General features: G+C 45.4%; 1 protein-coding gene across 5 annotated transcripts in view; it reads right to left on the minus strand.

Moving 5' to 3' along the window:
- The window catches only part of SLC4A5 (solute carrier family 4 member 5), a 119,555-nt gene that overhangs the window by 67,871 nt on the left and 28,157 nt on the right, over positions 1 to 23,527 (minus strand). For all 5 annotated transcript variants that reach the window (XM_072641584.1, XM_072641362.1, XM_072641285.1 and 2 more), the window contains one exon: positions 15,944 to 16,073. In XM_072641584.1, coding sequence (XP_072497685.1) covers positions 15,944 to 16,073 — 130 coding nt within the window. The remainder of the gene's footprint in view (positions 1 to 15,943; positions 16,074 to 23,527) is intronic.

Raw genomic sequence — 23,527 nt, forward strand, 5'->3', positions numbered from 1 at the left:
TTACTGTTGATGAGGGAGGAAAAGAAATCCTCTCCTCTCCCTTCCCCTTTGTTAAAAGGCATAAGCAAGTCTTTAAGAGCTGGGGTCTTCCTCCATGGGTGACTTTCTTCTTGACAGCTTACAGTGGGTTCAGTTTGCATTTGATCTATGCCACAAAGGCTATGGCTAAGGTTTTATTTAATCCTCAGTAGCCTTCATCCAGTAGTTAATACACTCACACAAATTGCAAGTGCTCCACTCAAAACTTTCAAAGTGTAAATAAACCACTTCAAGTGTGGAAGGGGAAGGGAAGGACACCTACTATGTGCCAGGCACTGTCTTAAGCACTTTATACATGTTGTCTCATTTGATCCTCACAATAGCCCTAAGAAGTAAGTATTGTTATTATCCTGACTTTCTCATTGAGGAAACTAAGGCAACAGAGATGAAATGACTTGCTCAGGGTCACGCAGCTAGTAAGTGCTTGAGGTCAAATTTGAACTCAGGTCTTTCTGACTCAATGCCCAGTGCTCTATTCACTGCACTACTAGCCAGAAGAGATCTTACATCTCACTATCTCTGGACCATCCTATAATCTCATTAATCTAAAGGCAGATTCAGGGATCAACTGTGCTGTGTTCCCCTTCCCCATACTTCCCCATCTTAAGGGGAGAGGCAAAGTTGTTAAAAATTGTTTCCTTATGGAGTTATAATAATAATGATGATAAGCACTTTTACATAAGGTTTGCAAAGTCTTTCACATTCATGATCTCAGTTGAAGCAGGCAATTATCCTACAGTGAAAATGCTGTAGCTACAGCTGTACTCATTTTAGGGATGAGGAAACTGAGGCACATAGTGGTCAGGTGAGTTGCCTAAAGTTCCTCACCTGCCCTCAGAGAGTAAGAGCCTGAATCTGCCTCCCTGAAGCCTCTTTCCTGGCCCTCAGGCTGGCCCCCTGAGATGGAGCAGAGTTCTGAGAGGGTCAGTGGTGATTTGCCCAGTATATGTCAGAGGTGAACCTTGAGTCCATGGCATCCAGGTTCCAAGGCCAGCTCTCCATGCACTATGCCATGGAGCCTCTCACTAATTAATGCCTGGTGGTTGCTTGCTTAGTGCAGTCTAAGATCATGTTAGCTTTTTCAGCTGGTGACTCTGCTGGCTCATATTGAGAACTCCCTCAGTTGAATGGTGGGGAATGGAGGATTTTTTATTCCAAACTCATTAGGTTCCAAGTTTCTTTGCACAGAGTTCAGGGGTTGGGTCTTAACCTGAGGTCTGTGATTTTGTTTTTTTAGATACTTTGTTAAACTCTGTTCTACTATAATTGGTTTTCTTGATAATCCTATGGATTTGTTTTTATGCACTGAAGCACAAGATTCCGAGCTGGGATCCAAAGACTTCACTAGTTGATGGTCGAAGGGGTCCAGGCACAAGAAAAATGAAGAGTCTTGCCTTCAGGAAACAACCATTCCCCAGTCTTGAAATACTCTCCTTCCTTACCTCTGCCTCTTGGAATCCTTGGCCTTTTTTGAGATAGCTCAAGCACCAACTTTTCCTGGCTCTCTAGGCTGTTTGTACCTTCCCACACAAGGCTGCTTTGTGTGTACTTTGTATGCCTCTTGCATCTACTTATCTATATCTGTATTACTTCCCTTGATAAAATCTAAGCAACATAAAGGCAGGGATGGATTCATTTTTGTCTTTACAGGCTCATGCTAAGCACAGTGCCTGGCACGTTGTAGTCAGTCAATAAATACATGATGATGGACTGACAGAGGATAACATTTGAGGTAGGCTAAGGAAGGATAGGATTTTATTAGCTGAGGAAAGGTAGGGGGAACATTCCAGCCCCAGAAAGTGGTGTGGGTAAAGATTCAGAGGTGGGAAAATAGCAGGGTATAGTCAGGGGACAAAAAGTAGTCCAGTCTCCAAGTGGCAATATACTTGAGTTAGCTGGAAGGAAGAATGGTGGGGGAGAGAAGTAGGAACTAAGATGGATGGAGATTGCTCTTCCTTCTGTGACCTTCTGCTTATCCTCACCCAGACCCTCAAACTATTCCTTCACCCATGCCTAATCTTCCCAATCATCTCTTTCCCTTCAGCCCCCTCAAGGCTCCCTCCTCATTCCAAATCATAACCAGATTTATATTCCTTACTATAGATCTGGTCAGCCTTTTCCTCTTTTCAAAACCCTCCAGAGACTCTTTGTTAGACAGTGAAAGTTCATACTCCTTGCCCTACATTCAGGGCTCTCCAAACTTCTCTCTGATATCACTCTACATCTCCTGTCAAACTTGTCCCTTAAGCGTGTCTTGGATCTTCCTGTCTCCATGTCCATCCTCAGACTGCTCCATATGCCAAGAAGGACTCCTTCCTCCCACTTATCTGCTGAAATCCAACTTATCCTTTGAGGTTAAATTTCTCTCATGAACCTTTCCTTTCCAACCCCACCCAATATTGTCCTGTCTTCCTTCAGACCTCACATAGTAATTTGTTCTTTTTTGTTAAGTGCAAGTCATGTTATCATTTCTCTGATGGCATGGCCTTCTTCAGCAATGAAGGACAAATACAAGTACTTTGTACTTTCCCTGGGTTTTGGACTTCTTTGCAATGTTTGACACTGGTGATCTCTCTCTCCTGCTCAATACTCTTTTATCCCTATGTGTCTAGGACACCCCTGTCTCCTGGTTCTCCCCCTACCTGTCTCACTGCTTCTTCTCAGTTTTCTTTGCTAGATCTTCAGCTAGGTTATGCCCAATAACTGTGGGTATCCCCCAAGGCTCTGTCTTATGTCTTCTTCTCTACTGCCTCCTTCCTATCTCACTTGGTGATCTCATCAGTTTCCAGGGATTCAATTAACTTCTCTGTGCAGATGATTCCTAGATCCAAATATCAAGCTGTAGTCTTTCTCAAGTTAAGCATTTATTGAGTGTTTACTGTGTGCCAAACGCTGTGCTAAATGTTCCAGCTTTGACTCACCAACTAACTCCTGGATATCTTGAATCAAATGTCTATAAGCACCTCAAATTCGCTATGTCCAAAACAGAATTCATTAACATTGCCACCAACTTGTCTTCTCCTTTTAACTTCTCTATTACTATTCTGGGCATCCTCCTCCTCCTCCTCCTCCTCCTCCTCCTCCTCCTCCTCCTCCTCCTCCTTTTCTTCTTCTTCTTCTTCTTCTTCTTCTTCTTCTTCTTCTTCCACTTCTTCTTCTTCTTTTCCTTTTCTTCTTTTGCTTCTTCCTCTTCTTCTTTTCCTCCTCCTCCTCTTCCTCCTCCCCCCCCCCCATCCCCAGGCTCACCACCTTGATGTACTCCTCTCCCATCCTTACTCTCATTAAGCCCATGTAGTGGATCTCTTGCCAGATCAATTCTTAGTTCACAACATCTCTACTATGAATCCCCTTCTCTTCACTCACAAGGCTCCCACCCTAGTTTCTCTCACCTCAGTTATTGAAAGAGCCACTTAATTGGTCTTCCTGTCTCAAGTCTCTCCCTGCTCTAATCCTTCCTCCATTCACCTGCCAAGACAGTCTTCCTCCCCATTCAATAAACTCCAGCGGCTCTCTATTGTACCCAAAGTTTCCAACTCCCCAGTTTGACTTTTAAAGCCCTGCACAACCTGCCCCCTTCCAGTGTTCTTACACCTCAATCCCCCTTTTCCATCCCCTCCCCAGCACCCTGGATAGCAACTTTGGTCTGCTCCCTATCCTGTGCTCAGGATGGTAGATCTTACCGGCTTTGTGTGTCCCCCATGCCTGGAATGCTCTCCATCCTCACCCCTGCTTCTTACTTTTCCTGGTTCCCTACAAATCTCTTCTCAGATATTACCTTCTGCAGGATGCCCTTTCCAGCCCTTAAATTGCTAACACCTCCCCCCACCATACAGACTTGTATTTAGTCTGTGTATACACACCGCTGCTCTCTTGCCTGATAGAATATAAGCTTCCTGATAGCAGAAGTAGGTTCATTTATTTTCTTGTTCCCAGCATCATGCTTGGCACATAGCAGATGAGAACAGAATAAGCATTTGTTAGGCACCTACTACTACTACCTACTACTAGGCACTGTGCTAAGCTCTTTATAAATACTATCTTATGTGATCCTCTTAACAACCATTGAAATTAGTGATATTATTACCCCCATTTTGTAGTTGAGGAAAATGAGGCAGACAGAAGTTAAGAAGTGACTTGGCCAGGGTCACACAGTTAGTAAGTGCCTGAGGTCAAATTTGAACTTGGTCTTCCGGACTCCAGGCTGAGCATGGTGCACTCTAGCTGCCTCTAGGAAGCACCTTAATAAATGTTGGTTGTTTGACTGACTAACCACTCCTGCGCCTGGAGATCTCTTCCATATCTGAACTCCCACAGTATAGATCCTCTGCATCATCCACTGGACCCCTGTCACACACATACTGACTGCCTCCTGGTGTTTCCAAATCTTGCATTATTTAATTCTTGTATGGTGATTTCATTGTTCCTCTGAAATCTGCTTCCTGGGAACTTTCACCCACTGTTCCTACTTCTGTTCTCCAGGGGCCAAATTAAATTCTCTTTCATATGAAAGCCTTTGGACTATATGAAGACAGCCACCGTAGCTCCCCCCAGCATCCTTGGCCCCAGTCTAAACATCCCTAGTTCTTTCCACATGGCCTCCTCGTGGCATCATCTCCAGGTGCCTCATCATGCTAGTCAACATTCAGTTTGGTGATTCTTTTTCCTAAATCAAGGCACTGAAAAATGAACAGAGAATTCCAAGACAGCCCCAGCAACTGATTTCTCTTCCTCATTCTGCACATTCCACTTCTAGAGATGAAAGCTAGGATTCCATTGGCTTTTGGGCCACAATACAAGTCTCACTGTTGATTCACGCTGAGTTTGTGGTCCACGAACACCTCTGGATCATTTTTATCTGAAGTACTACTCAACTACTGCTGTACTCAGGAGACTAGGTAGGATATAGATTTGGAGCTGGATGGGATGGCAGGGATGACCTAATCCAGTCCATTCATTTTGTAGATGAGAAAGCTGGAAATGGAAAGTAGATTTCCCAAGATCAGATAGGTAGTAAGTATCAGAGGCAGAATCTGAACCCAGGTCCTCTGACTCTTCACTGAGCAACACTGCTTGCTTGTACAGCGTGTGTGGTTGTCTCCAGGAATAGAACTTTGCATTTATTTATATTTAATTTCGTCTCTTTATAGACTTAGCTCAGACTCAGTTCTCTGCCTCTGTGTTTCTCTTTTCTGACAGTCACACGTGGATACCTATCATCAGAGCTAGGGAAGCGTGTTACCTATGAAATGGTATGAAGACCCTCTTCCACTCTACATCTGTGTAACTCTAGCTGTTTCCACTTGTGTCTGACCTAACATGGCCTTTGGTGACCTCCACTTTCCAAGTTCTAAAAAAACAAACCAAGCCCAAAAGGCTCCTGCTAGACACCCAAGGGGTCATCTTATCTCTCTTCCCCTTTCATGTATTTCTAGAGGAAAGCCACTAGCTCCACTGTCCCCACCTCTTCACCTCCCTCTCACTTCTCTAACCCTTACTTGGGAGCCTGCCAATGGAGACAAATAGCTCTCTCCATGATGACCAGACGAAGCAGCTATGGCCCTGTGGGTTAATTGCTAGGTTTAGAGTCTAGAAGACCTGAGTTCAAATTTTGCTTTAGACACCTACTAGAAGTATGACCCTGGGAAAGTCACTTAACCTCTATGGCCTCAGTTTCTTCATTTGTAAAGTAGGGATAATTACCTAACTCCCAGGGTTGCCGTGAGGGTATCATGACATCATGTTTGCAAAGTGCTTAGAAACCCTTAAAGTTCTATATGAATGGTAGTGACTATTCTCCCTTTCTCTCTACTCACGTGGCCACCGTCCTAGCTCAGGTCTTTATTTTCTCTTAATGGGTATTTGGGTATACTCCTTCCAGACTTCCCTAACTCTGCGCTGTCTCCCTTCTCATCCCCATTGCCCCTAACATAAAAAGCAAACCCTGGAGCATGAGATTTCCAGCCCTACAGAGCACTAGATGGCCTTTCCAGAATTATTTCATGCTGCTCTCTTTAGTTATGCTGGCATTCCGCTATTCCCTGACCTAGGGATTCCATCTCCTGTCTCCATGCCTGGTACAGACTCCTCATTTCCCTTAGCTCCCAAGACCTACAATGCATTCCCTTCTCCCTTCTCTGCAGAGGCTTGGAACCCTAATACCTTCCAAGGCATTCTAAGTTTCCAGTAGAAAACACTTCTTGATCCCTCTGAGACAGAGGTGGTGCCCAGCTCCTAGTTCTTTGTCCTACTCTGGATAGAGGCAGACTATTCTCACAAGTGTAAGTAGCAAGGTCAGGATCTGAACCCAGGTCCCTCTGAAACGAAGTTATTTTTCCATTAATGAGCTTACAGAAGAGTGAGGGTGGTAGTAACTATGACACAAGACAATGCAAAAGATGCTTTAGGGAAGAATGAAACATTATGGGAGTCCCAAAGAGGTGAAGATGCTCTTCAGTTGGGGGTATGAGGGACAAATTTACAAAGGAGGAAGCTTTTGAAGGATGGGAAAAGTAAGGGATCATACAGGGAGAGCATTCTAAGGAGGGACAACTCAAGCAAAAATGCACAATAAATTGGTCTAGACCTGGGAATTGGGGTCTTAGCTTTTAAAAAGTATCTTGATAACTATACTGCAACAGAATTAGTGTCCTTTGTAATCCTTTACAACTTTAATTTATGCATTTAAAAATATGATTCTGAGAAGAGAGATTAACCAGACTGCCAAAAGCTTCCATGATACAAAGCAGGTTTAGAGCCCCTGGTTCTAGAGTAACAGAAATCTTAAATTGGAAGGGACTTTAAAACATGGTATCATAGATTTAGGGCTAGAAGGAACCTTGGAGGTATTGAACTGTGCCCTCTCATTTTACAGAGGAGGAAACTGAGGCCCATATCAATTAAGGGACTTGTTCAAAACCTCACAGATAGTAAGTATCTGAAGCAGGATTGGAAATGAGATTGTCCTGACCCCAAATCCAACACTCCATCTGTCATACCATAAGCTGCCTAAAGTGAGGAATGTATGTGCTGCTAATATAAGAGCTAGGGGATGCTAGACTGGGAAGAGACCTTGGAATCTAGAACATGATGCCTAGAGATTTATCTAGGACCCCTACTCCCCTGGTTTTTAATTTCCAGATGAAAGAAGTGAAGTACAGAGAGATCAAGACAGCTGCCACAGTCTACCTGATTTAGCTGGTGGCAAAGCTGGTTTGGCTAGAATGGGGAGAGGCAGGCACATCCATGGGAGTAGTAGGAGAAAAATCAATTGGGCTCGGATCAGAGAAGACCCTGAAGTCCAGACAAGGGAGAGGCATTGAAGGATTTGGAAGGCACAAGTGAAAGACAATTAGGTTCTCTTTTGTGGTGAGAAGGGATGGGAAGAATGAGCCACACTGGGAGGTGAATGATAGAATGTACTGGATGGGGGCAGGGAAAGGAAAGAGTCCCAGACGACTCCAGATTTCCAACCTGGGCAGCTCTGAAAATGTTGGCAGGATGATCCAAAGTGGGAAAATTAGGAGCAAGCTTTTATTTTTTATTTGTTTTTTAAGCTGCTGCATCAAGGAAAGCCCAGGTTTGGTCCTCGTCCCTGTCTCAACTCTTCCAGCCATCGGGCAGCTGAGAGGGAGGCCAGGGCAGATTTGGAAGCCATTGCCTAGAGAGGAGAGCTAAAGCCACGGGAGGAGAAGGAACATTGCCAAGGAACAGCATGGAGAGGGAGATGAGATGAGGGCCCAGGATAAAGGCAGAGAGCGAGAAGGTACAGGTGGAAATTTAGAAGCACAGCTGCACCTATATCTCTCAGACTAGAGAAACACAACTACCCTCTGGGGTCAAATTCAGCAGAGGGGCAGTGACACTAACAGAAAGCTAGGAGATACAGCATCTAACACTGGGAAGAACACCAAAGAGATACCTAACCAAGTGCCCTCTCAGGGTGGAGGGAGGAGGTTGTTTGCGATGAGGAGGAGTCACTTAAATTCCCTTATGCATAAATGTTTGCTTTACCTATTCCACAAGGTTGTTGATTCATCATGAGCATTTATTAAGCACCTACTTGTAAGTCAGGCATTATGCTAAGCACTAGAGATATAAAAAGAAAGCAGCCCCTGCCCTCAAGTAGCTTACATCCCAATAGGAGAGATAATGTGTACATATAAGTGTTATACTCACTCTCATTCAGGTGAAGTGGGCTGTTTTTCCTGAGGGACAGTTCTGTGATCTGTGCTATCTACATGTAAAGGACTATGGCTCTTACTAGGCTGAGGAGGAAGGAAAGGATAAGTACTTATACAGTACCTACAGTACCTCATTTTTCAGTTGAGGATGCTGAGGCAAGCAGAGGTTAGGTGACTTGGCCAGGGTTACGTAACTAGTAAGTGTCTGAGGCTGAATTTGGACTCAGGACTTCCTGACCATGGGGCCCAGAGTTCTTCTTACTGTGCCAACAGTTGTCTGACTGAGAGAACATGGAGCCATCACGTCATGCTCCATAAAGGAGTAAAAGATCTGTGCTATTAGGGTGGAGACACACTTTGAGAGAGATGATTTAAGAGAAGGCTTTTGAATAGCAGCCTAGAAACCGGGAACCCCAGACTGTGAAGGGAACCACCCCCCATTACCTCCCTTGTGTGCAGAGAGCTCAGAGGAGACTCTCTTCAGTGGGATCATTCTCTCTCCTGGTCTGAGCTAGATTTTTATTTCACTCCCAGTAAAAGAGGCTATTTGCTTTGGAGCATCATCTGACAACCTTAACTGTAGAACTGACATGGGTTCTCTGCTGTTTTGTTTGGATAAATGGATTTGCTCACTCTGCTATTTAAGTTGGGTTTTTTGTTCATCCTAGCATTTGATGGGAAGGGGCTAAGCTGGTGAGAGCAAACTAAACGCTCACCCCCCACTTAGGAGCTATCAGAGAGGTGGCCTTCCTTCTGAACCCAGACTCGAACCCTTAGTTACCACAATAGCTGAGGAGTGGTAGACATAAACACAGCTCCATACCCCTCATGGAGGGAGGAGCTCTCGCTCAGTCTTGGTACTCCTAGATCCTGCTTGTCTGTGCCCTGGTCAGGATCCCTGATCTCTGTAAGAGTAAGCCAGACCTCCTCCTCCAATCACATCTAGCTATGCCCCACAGATGGAGACTTGAGCAAGTCAGATATAAAGCAGATGATAGGTTCCCTCGGGGAGCCATTGGCAGTTGGGGAAGCCAAGAAGGGCCTCATACAGAAGATAATACTTGAGTTGAATCATGAAGAAAAAAGGAAGAGGCGCATTCCAGGCATGGGGGGCAACCAGGACAAAGGCATAAGGGCGAGAGATGCAAAAGCAAGGTCAACAGAGCTGGACCCGAAGGTACAAAGAAGAGAGTGGTGGGTAATAAAGCTGGGACAGCAGTCTGGGACCAGGCTGTGGAGGGTTTGCTGAACAGGCAGAGGTGTGTGTGCATGGCTTTAGGGGTAGTGGGGAGCTGCTGCAGTTTTTGAATAGAGGGAAGTTGTGATGCGGTTACTTTGGCAGCTGGTGGAATGAATGGAAAGATGCCTGAGGCTGAGCACTGAGCACTGCAATAGGCCAGGAGAGGGACTGAGGCCCTGACTTAGGGTGGGGATTGTAGGAGGGGAGGGGTGGGGACATAGTCAGGATACCGTGGAGACGGAAGCAAGATTGGGCCACGGGGCTGTGAAGTGCAAGAATTGGATGGAAACCCTTAGAAAGATACTCCAAACGTACACACACGAGGGCAGTTAGGCAGTGCTGCCCTGGAGAGAGTGCCAGTCTGGAGGCAGGAAGACCAGACTTCAAATCCAGCCTCAGACACTTCCTAGCTGGGTGACCCTGGTCAAGTTACTTCACCCTGTTTGCCTCTGTTTCCTCATTTGTAAAATGAGCTGGAGAAGGAAATGGAAAAACGCTCCAGTATCTCTGCCAAGAAAGCCCCAGTGGGGAGATGAAGAGTCAGACGTGACAGAAACAACTCAACAATAAAATGCAAATGTGAAGACCTTATAATTTATATTAATGAATGAAGGGTAAAACATGGTCATTTTAGAAGCTCGGCCTTATTTCTCCTGGGGTACTCATGTGGATCAATCATCCAATCAATCAGCAAGTGCTGATCCAAGACCTACTATGTATCAGTCACTGTTCCAGGTGTACATTTCAACACCTTCCTTAAAGACTTCAGTTCTGGAAACCCCATGTATGTAAGCACAATAGCCTTCCATGACCTTGTCTGCTTTTTTTCCTACAGAGATATCTAACTTTGAGCTTTTATAAATCCCCAGATTTAGAGTCAAAATTCTGGGTAAGAGAATTTAGACTGACTCCCTGTGTAAATTCATTTAAGTGCATTTAGGTGAAAGGTTGACTTAAAATGCAGAGCTAAGGCTGGGCATCTGTGTGCCCTGGGCAAGGCTGGAAGACTATGGTCCCTGTGGGTTATTTTCCACTGGAAACTTTGATGACAACACATGCAACTTGCCTTATCACCAGATAAATCCCTGTGTGTCACTGAGTGGGACTGTCTCCCCTCTCCCCTTCTGGCGATGGGGAGGGGGGTTGGGGGGGAGAGGGGGCAGGCAAAGAAGGGAGAGGGAAGGGAGGGAAGAGTATAATGGTAGAGAGTGAGATGAATAGTTGGGAAATGGGAAGGCAACTTCTGCTTGGCACACACAGTGTCCTGAAGGGGAGCTGAGACTCTTGAACAAAGCTCCTCCAAGGGGAGGAGCTGAAGGTAAGCCCAAGGGCAACCAGAGAAGGGCAGTGACTCAATCAGATCGGTGCTCTAGGAAGATCATTTTTGGAAGTCACATGGAGGATGGATTAGACTGGGGAGAGACCTGAGGCAGGGACGCCAATTAGGAGGCTATTACAATAGACCAAGGAGAGATGATAAGGGACTGAACCTGGCATACAGCTGTGTGTATGGAGGAAGGGGAGAGAGAGGAGAGACACTGTTGGGTAGAAATGACAAATCTTGACAACAAATCTCATATTTGGAGTAAGAGTGAAGAGACAGAGATGATTTTGAGATTTTGAACCAGGTAAGAGAGGTGGTGGTGAATAAAGAAAAAAGGGAGGTTAGGAAGAAATGGAGGCTACGTATCATCTTGCTGCAGAAGGGGCCATTGGTCAGTTTTGGGTGGGATTAGGCCACCATTGAATTCTCTTTCTACCCACCCAGGGTTTTAGTGATTCTGGGTAGGAAGCTATTTCTCAATTTCGACACCAAGCTTAAATCATTAATATGCATTGTAACAGTTCTTTTTTGGAAAGTCATATGATGTCATACAGTAGGAGTGAGGACTATTATATTGCTACAACTAACCCTAAGGATTTTATTGACAAGGAAAAAAAACTAAAAAATTCCTCTTAGAGCCATTATTTGCAAACAACAATCAAATGGAAATAAGCTATATATCCAATGACTGGAGGGACCACTGACATCAGAGTGTATCATAAGCTTGTAGATTTAGAGGGGGGCAGGAGGCTCAGAGGTTGTCAGGTTCAACTCCCTCATCTTACAGATTGGGAAACTGAGGCTCAGAGAGATGGCCACTTGTCCAGAATCATACACAGAGCTGGCATTCAAATCAAGGTCAAATTAAATCAGGTCCAGGAGTCTACTCAGGATGCCCCCATATATGAGCATAATGGACTGGGGAAACGTCTATTATTGTACCCTGAGAAATAGTCACAATACTTTCCACATTTTCATTGGTGTGAGCACTCTTCCCTCTGAGCAGATCACTGCCCATATATGTCTCAGGGAGAGAGAGAGAGAGAGAGAGAGAGAGAGAGAGAGAGAGAGAGAGAGAGAGAGAGAGAGAGAGACAGATAGACAGAAAGAGACAGAGAGAGACAGAGACAGAGAGATAAATAGACACACAGAGACAGAGTGACACAGAGACAGAGTAACTCAGAGACAGAGAGACACAGAGACAGAGAGGGGGAGAGACAGAGACAGAGACAGAGACATAGAAACAGACACAGAGAGACCTCAGAGTCAGATCCCTGTGGAAGAAGATCCTGGAGTGGGGAAAGGCTGCTGCTGCTTGGCATTGCACAAACACACGATCTAATCACCATAGGGTGAAGCTCCTTTCCTCAAGTGTTGGCTTCCTGTGATCAGTATGAGTTTGGGCCATAAGGTAACAGGAAGATGACTGATACCCTGTGGCTTAGAGGATGAGCTTGGCCTTCAGCCTTTCAGCTCCACTGAATCAGTTTTCCAATTTCTGATCTGTTCTGGACTTGGACTAAAATCAAGGTTGTGCCAGAATTTGAAAATTGTCTGGTTTTTTTTCATCCTCTGGACTTGAGCTGACATTGTAAGTCTTGTCAGAGAACACCAAATATGGCTTCCTTTTGATATGAACAGGCAATTTTCAGAGGAAGAAATTAAAGCTATCTTTAGTCATATGAAAAATATTCTAAATCAATACTGATTGAAGAAATATGAATCAAAACAACTCTGAGATACTACATCACACTTATCAGATTGACTATCATGACAAAACAGGAAAATGGCAAATGTTGGAGAACATGTGGGAAAATTGGAACACTAATGTACTATTCGTGGAGTTGTGAATTGATGTAGCCATCCTGGACAGCAATTTGGAACTATGCCCAAAGGGCTGCAAAATTGTGCATCACTCATTGATCCCTCAATACCATTACAAGTTCTGTATCCCAAAGTGATCATGAAAATGAGAAAAGGACCAACATGTACAAAAATATTCATAGCAGCTCTTTTTGTGGTGGCAAAGAATTGGAAAATGAGGGGATGTCCATTCATTGGGGAATGGCTGAACAAGTTGTAGCGTATGAATGTAATAGTATAGTATTGTGGTGTAAGAAATGAAGAGCAGGAAGACCAGAAAAACCTGAAAAGATTTACATGAACTGATACAGGGTGAAATGAGCAGAATCAGGAGAACACTGTACACAGGAACAGCCATATAGTGTGATGACTGACCTTGATAGACTTAGTCCTTCTCAGCAATGCAAAGACCCAAGACAATTCCAGAAGACTAATGATAGAAAATGCTATCCACATCCAGAGAAAGAACTTTGGAGTCTGAATGCAGATGGAAGCAGACTATTTGCTCTCCTTTTGTTTCTTCTTTCTTGTGGTTCCTCCCATTAGTTCTAACTCTTCTTTACATCATGACTAATGTGAAAATATGTTTAATATTAATGTATAAGTAGGGCCTATATCAGATTGCCTGCCATGTTGGGGAAGGGGGGAGGAGAGAGTGGGGGAGAAAATTCAAAACTCAAAATCTTATGGAAGTGAATGATGAAGACTAATAATAAATAAATTAATTATTTAAAAAGAAAAGAAAAGAAAATGCCTTCCTTTTCTGGAGATCTACTCTCTCGGCTTTGCTCCAAGATAGTAAGACTGGGAATAGCTGCCTGGCTTTGGCCCTTGCTCGGCCATCAACAAGACTATTCAGTAGTCTTTGCAGGGCTCTCACCTTCCCTTTTTGGATCCCCTCTTCTCTTTCCAAAAAGACAATGGCCTAGCTTGCTCCCTGCTTCCCTAGACCTCCTTTTCTTCTTGACATCTCTGTAGCATTACCTTCCCTTCCCTCCCCCCCTTCAAAATATGCTCCTTGGGTTCCATGACATGATCTTGTTTTAATTTCGACATTTGCTGATCTCTTACTGTGTCAGCATTGTATTCAGCCCTGAGGATGAGATGAAGCTTAGATAAAATATAGTCCTTGGACTCATGGAACAGACACAGGAAGGTGATGATCCAAATAAAATACATAATTTTATCCAAAGACCACCTTTGAAAAATGCAAAGAAAGTACAATTTTCAGGGGGAATAGGCATCACCAAAGGTGTGGAAAGGGTCAGGAGGAAGAGTGGGGATCTAAGAAGCTTCATGGAAAGGAGGTGGAAAAGTACAGGTTGTTTTTGTGTGGAAGACAGTGGTCCAGCTTGCCCAGAGCCCAGACTACATGGAGGGGAGTAGTTTAAGGCTGGAAATGTCTGGTGATGCTAGACTTTGGAAGGCCTTGAACCCCAGGCTGAGGAGTGGAGCACCATATTCTCCTCCTACTCCTCAGGCTGCTCCTTCTGGCTTCACTTTCCTTCTTTCCACCCCCTAAATTCATATTTCTCTTTTTGTGGTTCACAGTCTCTGTCTCTCTCAGGGACCCCTTCCAGTCTCATGATTTAAACTATTACTCTGATACAAATGGCTTCCAGTGGCTCCATCGTTAGCCCAGAAGACCTAACCATTAGACATTTCCTGGCTTAGCACAGGGGCTCGCACATAATAGGTGCTTAATAAATGTTTATGGATTGATTATTGATTGATTGATTGCCCTTCTCAGCTGTCCTCACACTCTGCAGAAAGGGCAGTGACTCTACCCATCGCCTCCTGCAGAAACAGTGCCTCCTCTGCCCTCCAATGCCACACCATCCTGCTGGGAAAGAAAGGCTTACTTCACTCCCAGACTCTGGATATTCTCATTAATTGTCCTCCATGCCTGGCATCCTCTCCATCTTTTTCTCCACCTCTGGCTTCCTTAGCTTCATTCAGTTGAAATTTCCTCTCCTATGAGAGGCCTTTCTCACCCCCCACTGAATGTCAGTGCAGACTTTCATCCATTGATTTTCTCCAGGCTATCCTGTCTGGAGCTGGTTTGTCCTTGATTGTTTGAATGTCTCCCCCATTAGACTGGGAGCTCCTTGAGGGCAGGGTCTCCTTTTGTCCTACTTTGTATCTCTTGTGCTTAGCCTAGTGCCTGGCATGCAGTAGGTGCTTAATAAATGCTTGTTGACTTAACTACCTACATTCTCCACTTCCACTGGATCTAACCACAAGTGGACTTGCAATTAAAGTGAGTAATTAAGTAAATGAACAAATGAAATTCTTTATTTCACTCTGATTGGCTGTATCCTGTTCTTCCTAGTGGCTGTGTCAGATCATTGTCTCTTCCCCAGCCCCCAGATCTAACTCATCCCTCTCTGTCTCCTGGACAATCCCTCTGCTATTTGCATGGAGAATGGATTGGGGTGGGGAGAGGCAGGAGGTAGGAAGACCAATGAGGAGATGAAGGTAATAGTCTAGCAGGAGGGGAAGTGTTCTTCGGGCTGGTGAGCTTCCTGACCATGCTGTAGGGAAGACCAGCCCTGCCCTTGGACCCTGGAATGCAATCACCAGAAATCTCTCAAGGGGGTATGTTACCTATAGTATAAAGTGTCCCATATATGGTACATGAAAACTTGAGCTCCAATCTGGGTTCTGAGACTTATTAGCTACATGACCATGAACTAGTCTTCTCTCTGAGCCTGTTTCCTCATCTGTAAGATGAGAAGTGGGCAGTTAGGTGGCACAGTGGATAGAATGCTAGGCCTGGAGTCAGGAAGACCTGGGTTTGACACTTATTCTCTAAGTCTCACTTTCCTCATTTGTAAGATGGGGAAAATCAAACCACCTGACTCAATGTGGGGTTCGGATGGGAAGTCCCCCATCCCATGGGAGGATTAGCATGAGAGTGAGAGTAAGCTAGCCTTAGTGTGCCATTTAATGATGACCTATTATTAGGAAGTAACAACAGGGACTTCCCTGAAGAGGAAACTCCTTCTGTCAATACCTGTCATACATCTCTGCAGCTCAGTCTCAGAGCTGTCTAGGGCACTGAGAGGGTAAGAGACATGTTCAAGGTCACACAGCCAGTGCATGTCAGAGGGGTGACTAACCCAAGTCTCCCTGGCTTTGAGACAAGGTCTCTATACACTTTTATTATTAGAACAAGATGTGAATAATCCTTGTGCTTTTCTCCTCCCAGGGCTGTTATGGGGGAAGCGCTTACAGCATCCTTGCACTGGGGATGGTTTCCTTCATTCTTTACCCCCCATCTTGCCCTCTTCTTACCTGGCTGACTCTTTCCATTCCATCTCCTCACCATCATGCTGCAGAGTGTCCATTTCTGTGAAGAGGGTTGGGGTGGGAACACCATCTTCCTCCCCCAGGATGTAACGGAGACGCTCAGCAGCTGGGGACCCTAGAAAGAGAGAAGAGGTAGTTTGGTGAATCTGCTGCAGTCTCCTGGAAGCAGAAAGTGTCCTGGGTATGGGGAGTCTGAGGCCATCTAGTGCTGCCTGGAGCAAGAAAAGGAGGTCTGGGGGGGGATGAGGCCATGAAAACAAGTTTCTCTATGACCTCGGCCTACCTGGGCTGACGGCTGGCATCAGGAAGAGGAGAATTTTCTGACTGGGGGCCACTGGGGACCCAGGGCTCTGAGGGCTGTGAGGCGGATGCCTGGCTATTGAAGTGGCCAGTTGGGACACTAGAGCCTAAGGTTTACCTGTAGGGTGGCACATCTGAGATGTGATGGAGAGGATGGAGTGAAGGCCTCTGGCCTCCCCATAAAGCTACCACATTAAAGTTTATCCATGTGCCCATTCCCCTTTCCTTCCCTGTTTCTGTTGAGAACAGCACCATCCTCCCATAATCTCACTTTTGCCTTTTCTCTGTCCCTCACTACCCCTTCTCTTCATTTTAAGCAGTGGATTCTTCATCTCTCAAGTCATCCCCTCCACTCACCCACATCCCCCGAGCCATCATCACCTCTTGCCTGGACAATTGCATGAACCAATAGTTGGTTTTCCTGTCCCAAGTCTCTGCTCTCCATTCTGTTCTTTGAGAGCTGCCCAAATAATCTTCCCAAGGCAGATGTCTGACCAAGCCACTCCCCTTGCCTCTAGGAGAAAAGAACTCCTTATTCTGGCATTTAAGGTTCCTGATGGGTTCTGGCCTCCTTGAAGTCATTTCACATCACTCCCTTTCATTTACTTGATATTCCAGGGAAGGAAGAATAGTGGCTGTTCCCTAGACATGCTACCTCTTGCCCTTCAGTGCCCTTTAGTGCCTGCCTAGAACCCAGATTGTCTTCCATGCCAGGAGGGGCTCTCTCCTCATCTCTACCTCTTGGGATCTTCACTCAAAGGTCAGCTCAGGCAGGACCCTGTCTGGGAGGCTTCCTTGGCCAGCCCAGTTATGGTGGGACCTCATCTGGGGAGCCTTCCTTGGCCAGCCCAGTTGTGCCTTCTTAAATTTTCTCAAAGTACTTTGGTGTCTCTGTTGTCTTTGTCACACCCTACTTTGAATTTCAATAAGATCGTAAGATCATCCATTTAGAAAAGGAAGTCATGGGGCCCACTGTTTACCAAAGGGTTCTATGAAACAGCTAAGGATTCCTGTCCTATAGACCAGTTATACCCTCATTGAAGCATTCAAAGAAATAATCTAAAGAAATATTACTCTCAGTAGAAAAAATGCAACCATTATAATTTATTGCATTAAATAGGTTGTACTTTGGACCAAATGACATTATTATCCAATATTTGTTGAATTACCCAAATGTACTTGATACTGAACTTGATGTTAGATATACTTCTGTGTTAAAAATGTACAAGAACATGAAAAAAAGGAAGTCACCTCAGATGCTGTCTACAATCCAACCTCTTCATTTCATGGATGAGGAACTTGAGGCCCAGCACTTAGCCCATGGCCTGGCACATAGTAGGTGATGTTTATTGATTGACTGTCTAAGGACACACAAAGAGTAAGTTGTAGATCTGAGATTCAAACTATGTCCCTCTGACTCCAAATCTAAGACTCTTTCCCCTCTAGACAGCATCCTAAAAGTCAGGGGCTGTTCTGATTTTATCTTTGTATTTCCAGTGTCTAACATAGTAACTTGCATATAGTAGGTGCTTAATAAAAGTCTTTTGATTCGAATTTTGCCTCATTTCCTACCTTCTTTAAAATGGCAATAGTGGAACCACCCAGCTGCTTGGGAATGGGGTGTGCTTCGGATTATTCCAGAATGTTAGAGATGAAGGGACTTCAGAAGTCATGTAATCCAACCTGAGGTTACCTGAACTGAGAACCCTTCTACCACATCCCAGACAGGAGCTCGGTTCAACCTTGACTTGAAGACCTCCAGGAAAGGGAAACTCACCACCCCTAAGGCAGCTGATTCCATTTGGGACAGATCTCATGAGGAGGAAGTGTTTCCTTACCCTGATCCCAAACTTTCTTCTCTGTCACTGAGGCCCCTTACCCCTGGTCCTGCCCTCTGAGGTAGAGCAGAGCAAGTCTGATCTCACATATAACAAACAAATATTAGGAGAGCGCAGTGATGTTCCCTTTGGTCCTTTGGCATGTTCTCTAATCTGTACTGTCCTGGCACTTCTCTGCAGTGCTCTAATTGTCATGTTCTTGCTAAAATGCAGTGCTCAGAACCGAACACAGCACTCTGGATGTGATCTGGTGTCATCTGGGAGCCTTCCTTGACCAGCCCCGTTATGGTGGGGACCTCGTCTAGGAGAAGAACAGACTAGTTCTGCTCCTGGGACGAGACCCTTGCATTCCAGTTGGACTAAAGGACTTGGCTGGTGGGGAGGAGGGGAATGGGGATTTCAGTTGGCATAGTAACGGACAGGCAGCACAAGCACTTCAGGCCTCCCTACCAATGCCCTCTGTGACCTTGGGCACGTTGTGATTTCTGCTCATGTGCCCCGTCCCCAACCCGCTGGGCTAGTGAGCAAGGATGAGTCTAAGGACTCTTGTGGAGAATTGGAGATGCCTAGAATGAGAAGGAACCTGCAGATACTGAGTCTGAGTCATCAGAGGAAGTGTGCAGAGGTGGCCAAGGAAGGCAAGTCACTGTCCTGGCTCTGGGCAACAGGGACAAGCTGAAGGTCTCTGCTGAGAAGGGCCTGAGGTCCCTTCCTGGGCTATTACCTTCTCCCTGGAATATTGGAGCACTGTAGTCTCCGGGGGCCTTCAATGTAGCACCCGTCCCCAGCGCCAAGGTCACGGTCAAACAGCTGCTGCCACCGCCGCGGACGCGTTGCTGTGTAGTGGGCCAAGGTCTCTTTCCACCATTCAGGTTACAACCAATTTACATTTGTTTCCCAGCTAGGCACCAGGAAGAAGAGGAGGGAGGATGGCAGGGTGGGAACAGGAAGAAGGAGGGGGGGAGCATCTGTGTGTGGAAGGAGAGGGAGGGAGACACTTCCATCCACCCAGAAGGAGAAAGGTTCAGTTGTAGAAGAAGCTGGGCATAACAGGTGCTACATACCCCCAGAGACATGGCCTGAGGTCTCAGTGGTGGTGACGGCGACAGCAGCGGCGGTGGCCGCAGCCGTGGCGGCAGCAGCTCGGGACCTCTGGATCAATTTGCAGAGCCGTTTCATCCTTTCGGGAGGCATCTCTCTAGTTCACAGAGCCCTCACCACCTTCCCCCCATAGCCACAGTAGGAGAGCCCGGCAGGCTCTCACCCCTCTGAACCGGGCAGGGGCTGGGCTAGCTCTAAGACTCTGGGCGGTGACATTCTTTCTGCAGAGCCCTTGGCAGCAGGTGGGCTGGCTGGAGGGCAGCAGACAGGCTGGGGCTGGGTTATCCGGCTTCCTTCACAAGGCTGGGTGGAATGTTACTTTAGAGCGGACAAGCTAATCTCCGTTAATGACACCCAGAGAGGTGCTTGATTGACTTCTCCCATCCCCAAGACTTTCCTTCACCCACACGTTTGGTCAACCTGTCATTGTCACTGCAAGGCAAATCACAAGCAGAGCCAACCAGCCAGCCAGTAAACTGGTTCCAAGGGTCCTTCATGTATCTGGCCTATAGATATCCCTCCGGAGAGGCTGGAGCCAGTGACACCCACAAGCATCCAGGACTTGTCATTTTAGGGCACTGACCTGACACCGCTCAAGTTAAGTCAAGGCAACCAGCATTTATTAAGCACCTACTGTATGCCAGTCATTATATTTAGAAAAGCAAGAACAATCACTTCCCTCAAGTTGCTTACAATGTTCTAGTGGAGGAGACAGCTATACAAAAACAAACTATGTCAAGTATTAGCCTGTACACACTTAATAAATCCTGTAAATTGATTGACTCAGACTCAGTACTCATTGTGTAGTTACACAGCTAAGTTGCTTGCTTCCGTAGAAACAGAATCCAAGTCTCTCAGCCCTGGTCCCTGGATCAAGATATCTTATGATAGAGCATAAGACAGGCCTGGGCCTGGTCCCGCTCTAGGAAGATCACCTCCCTCCTTGTCTCTGTAGGGATAGCTTTGGGGCTGATGAAATGATTGCTGTTTTAAGAGACTGGCCAGGAGGGTGTGAGCTGGCCTGTTCAGGACATAAGTTGGTGTGAAATCAGGGGGTAGATGGGAGAGGTCTCTGAGTGACAACATGGCTGTGAGAGGATATATGTAACCAACCACAAAGAGAGATTGTCAGCTTGGTGACTGTGGAGCCTGGAGGAACCCGAAGCTCAGAAAGAGGATCATGGGGTGTTAGAGCAGGAAGGAAATTCATCCTCTTCATTTTACAGAGAAGGAAACTGAGACCCTAGGAGGGCAAGTTGCCCAAGGGCCCACAGATAGTAAGTAGCAGAAGGAATGTTTGATCTCGGGTCTTCCAGAGTGGCTTGAGAGAAGTGAAGTGAGACTAGAGATGGTGGCCAGGGTGAGCTATGTCCTAGATGCTAGTGATGCACCCAGCTTGTGCTGGAGTGAGTGGTTCTGTAGGCCCATACGATCATCTAAGCTCCAACACAACATGTCTAGAACAAGCATCCAAGTTCGCTCCTCATGGCTGATTTAGAAGGTAGCCCCAGATGCTAGGCAATATGGCGGCTACATAGGAAGCTTCATAGCATAAGCAGCACCCCCTTAGAATCTGCAGAACTCAATCAACTGTCTGATGTCACAGAGGACGCAGTCAATTTACCCAGTATTTCACAGAACCCCAATCCCTGAGTGGGCAAGGACTTTAGAAGTCATCCCAAGTGAGAATCTCTCCACCAACCCCATAATCAATGTTTTGTACCTTGTCTGATTTGACCCTCTCGAGACTCCTGGGAGAGCAGTACTATTTTACAGATGAGGAAAATGAGCAAGTGGTCTTCCAGCTTCTGCTTTACAGCCTCTAAGGAGGGGAACCCAGATCTCATCTGGAGTCAGCCCATATCAGTCCTGGAAAGTTCTCTTTGTTGGGAAGTTTTTCTTGATTTCAGGCTAAATCTACCCTTTGCTGCCTTGTTTCTACTGCGCTTAGGTCTACCCTCAGGGGCCAAACAAATATGATCCTTCTTCCATATGGCAGTCCTTCAAATAGGTGAAGATGTCCCCTCTAAGCCTTCTCTTTTCCAGGTGAAATAACCACTTCACTGTCACCTGATCCTCAAGTGATAATTCCCCTCTCCATATGCTATGGGCTTGCTTTTGTACCTACTCAAAAATGTCAAGAGAAAAAATAATACATGCAAGGTGCTATGCAAACCTTAAAAGCGTTACATTATTTCCAGTTATTGTTCTTTGATTTTTTTTTTCAAGTCCGTGACTATACTCCCCTAAACAAGCCTCATCTTGTATGATCCCAGAAGAGGCTAAGCAGGATTAGGTCTGGTTAGTACTTGGATGGGAATATTAGCTACCATAGCTCTTGAGGAGCTGTCCAAAGAGACTCATGTGGACACATCAACCAATTTAATTTAAAGGAAACAAAAAAATTAAACACATCACTTGTAGAAGATCAAAGCCAGAGCATGGAAAAGGAATGTTTATAAAACTATAGGACCACAGAGCTAGAAGGGACATTAGAGATCATGGAATCTACCCCCCTCAGTTTACCAATGAGGAAAGGGAGGCCAGAGAGTTTAAGGACATGCACACAATGGACCAGTGAGCTTGACTGTGTGCTGGCACATTCTAGAGTATATAATTGAAGGGATGGTCAGTAACCACCTAGAAAGGGAAGCCATGATCCCAAAGAACCAGCCTACTTTCATTGAGAACAGGTTGAGTGACACTCTCTGATTCCTTTTTGACAGAAGAAAGCTGTAGACAGAGTTTAACTATATTTTAGCAGAGCATTTGACTAAATACCTCATATTCTTGTGGAGAAGATGGAGAAACACAGACTGGACAACAATATATTTGATAGATGGTTAAGAAATAATGGGCTTGGAATGGTCAAATAACTGAACTTAAAGAATGATTGTTAATGGTTCTATCCATTGGATGGTGAACGCCAGAAGAGTACCCAGGGCATCTGAACTGGACACTGTGCTATTTCTGTTTTAATCAATGACTTAGTTAATGGTATAGATTGTATGCTCCTCACAGCTGACAAAAACACGAAACTGGGAGGAAACTCTAATGTACTGGACAACAGTTAGTATCCAAAAGGATCTTGATAGGTCAATATTGGGCTGAATTGAATGGGAAGAAATTGAATAGAAATCAACATAAAATCCCATAGTCCTCTGCCCTCATCAGACTTCATGGGATATCATGGTTTGAGAAGGGCAATGACAAGCTGGAGAGTGTCCAGAGGAGGCAGACAGGATGGTGATGGCCCTAGAGTTCATGAGTGAAAGTTAGATCGCCACTTGGTGGGTGTGTTTTGGAAAGAGTTCTTTTTACAGAGATGGGGCAAATTCTGAGCTCCATTCCCACACTGAAATGGGTTGATTCTACGATTTCTGAGCTGGCAAGATGGGTGATAGCAGGCTCGGAAGTTCAGAAACTTGAGTGGACGATAGATCCAGAGTAGATCAGAGTGGCAGACCAACCAAGTGGTGCTGAATGGTGGCTTGGAAAGTCAATGTCTCCTTCAGAGGGACAGGACATAAATATTCTTGTTCCTCTCAGCCCTTGGGGGAAGAATTTGGCTATGATGTGTTTAGAGTATAGATTTCTTTGTTCTTGAGTTTTGGAGAGGCCATGTGGCTTGGTGCTTGCATCCAAGGACCAGGTTTTGGATCCCAGATCTTCTCTTTATGACAATACAACATTGGACAAGTAATTTCTCTTCAGGTGTGTGTGTGTGTGTGTGTGTGTGTGTGTGTGAGCATTCTGTATGAGGAGAAGGTGGAATGAGCTGATCTTTGTGATCTCCTCCTGCTCTAACATTTTATGTTCTAATGGTCTCTGTTCTCAGGTTCTCCCCAGCTCTGACATTTCATATTTGTAAGGCTGTTTCCAGCTCTGGAATTCTGGAGTTTATTTTGTAAGGTCCCTGCTGTCTCTGCCATTTTAGATTCTGTGGTCCTGTCCAGCTGTCTATCCAATGTACTCATGCTTCTTGTGTGCTTAAAATATATTGTTTGACCCACTACTTTTGCCGTCTAGGCATTCAGAACACTTAGTTGCAGATTCACCAAATAGTTACATAGAGTAATGCCTAATTACAGATTCACTGAATGTGTTGAGAGTGAATATAGATTTAAAAAAATTACCTGCTCTGCTCGGCCATGAGATGAGGAGACATTCTGATTTTAGCTGGACCAACTGAATCTCTATAATTAGAAGAGGTTGGTGAATGGCCAGCTGAGGTGGCTGGGAGTGGCTTACCTAGCAGGAAGGCTGCCTACCTCTCATTAGAAAAACACCTGCTGTTTCTATCCCCATTCTAAATTATTCATCTTCTATC

This window comes from Notamacropus eugenii, chromosome 1 (genome assembly GCF_028372415.1).
Source record: "Notamacropus eugenii isolate mMacEug1 chromosome 1, mMacEug1.pri_v2, whole genome shotgun sequence".
In the NCBI taxonomy this organism is placed as follows: Eukaryota; Metazoa; Chordata; class Mammalia; order Diprotodontia; family Macropodidae; genus Notamacropus; species Notamacropus eugenii.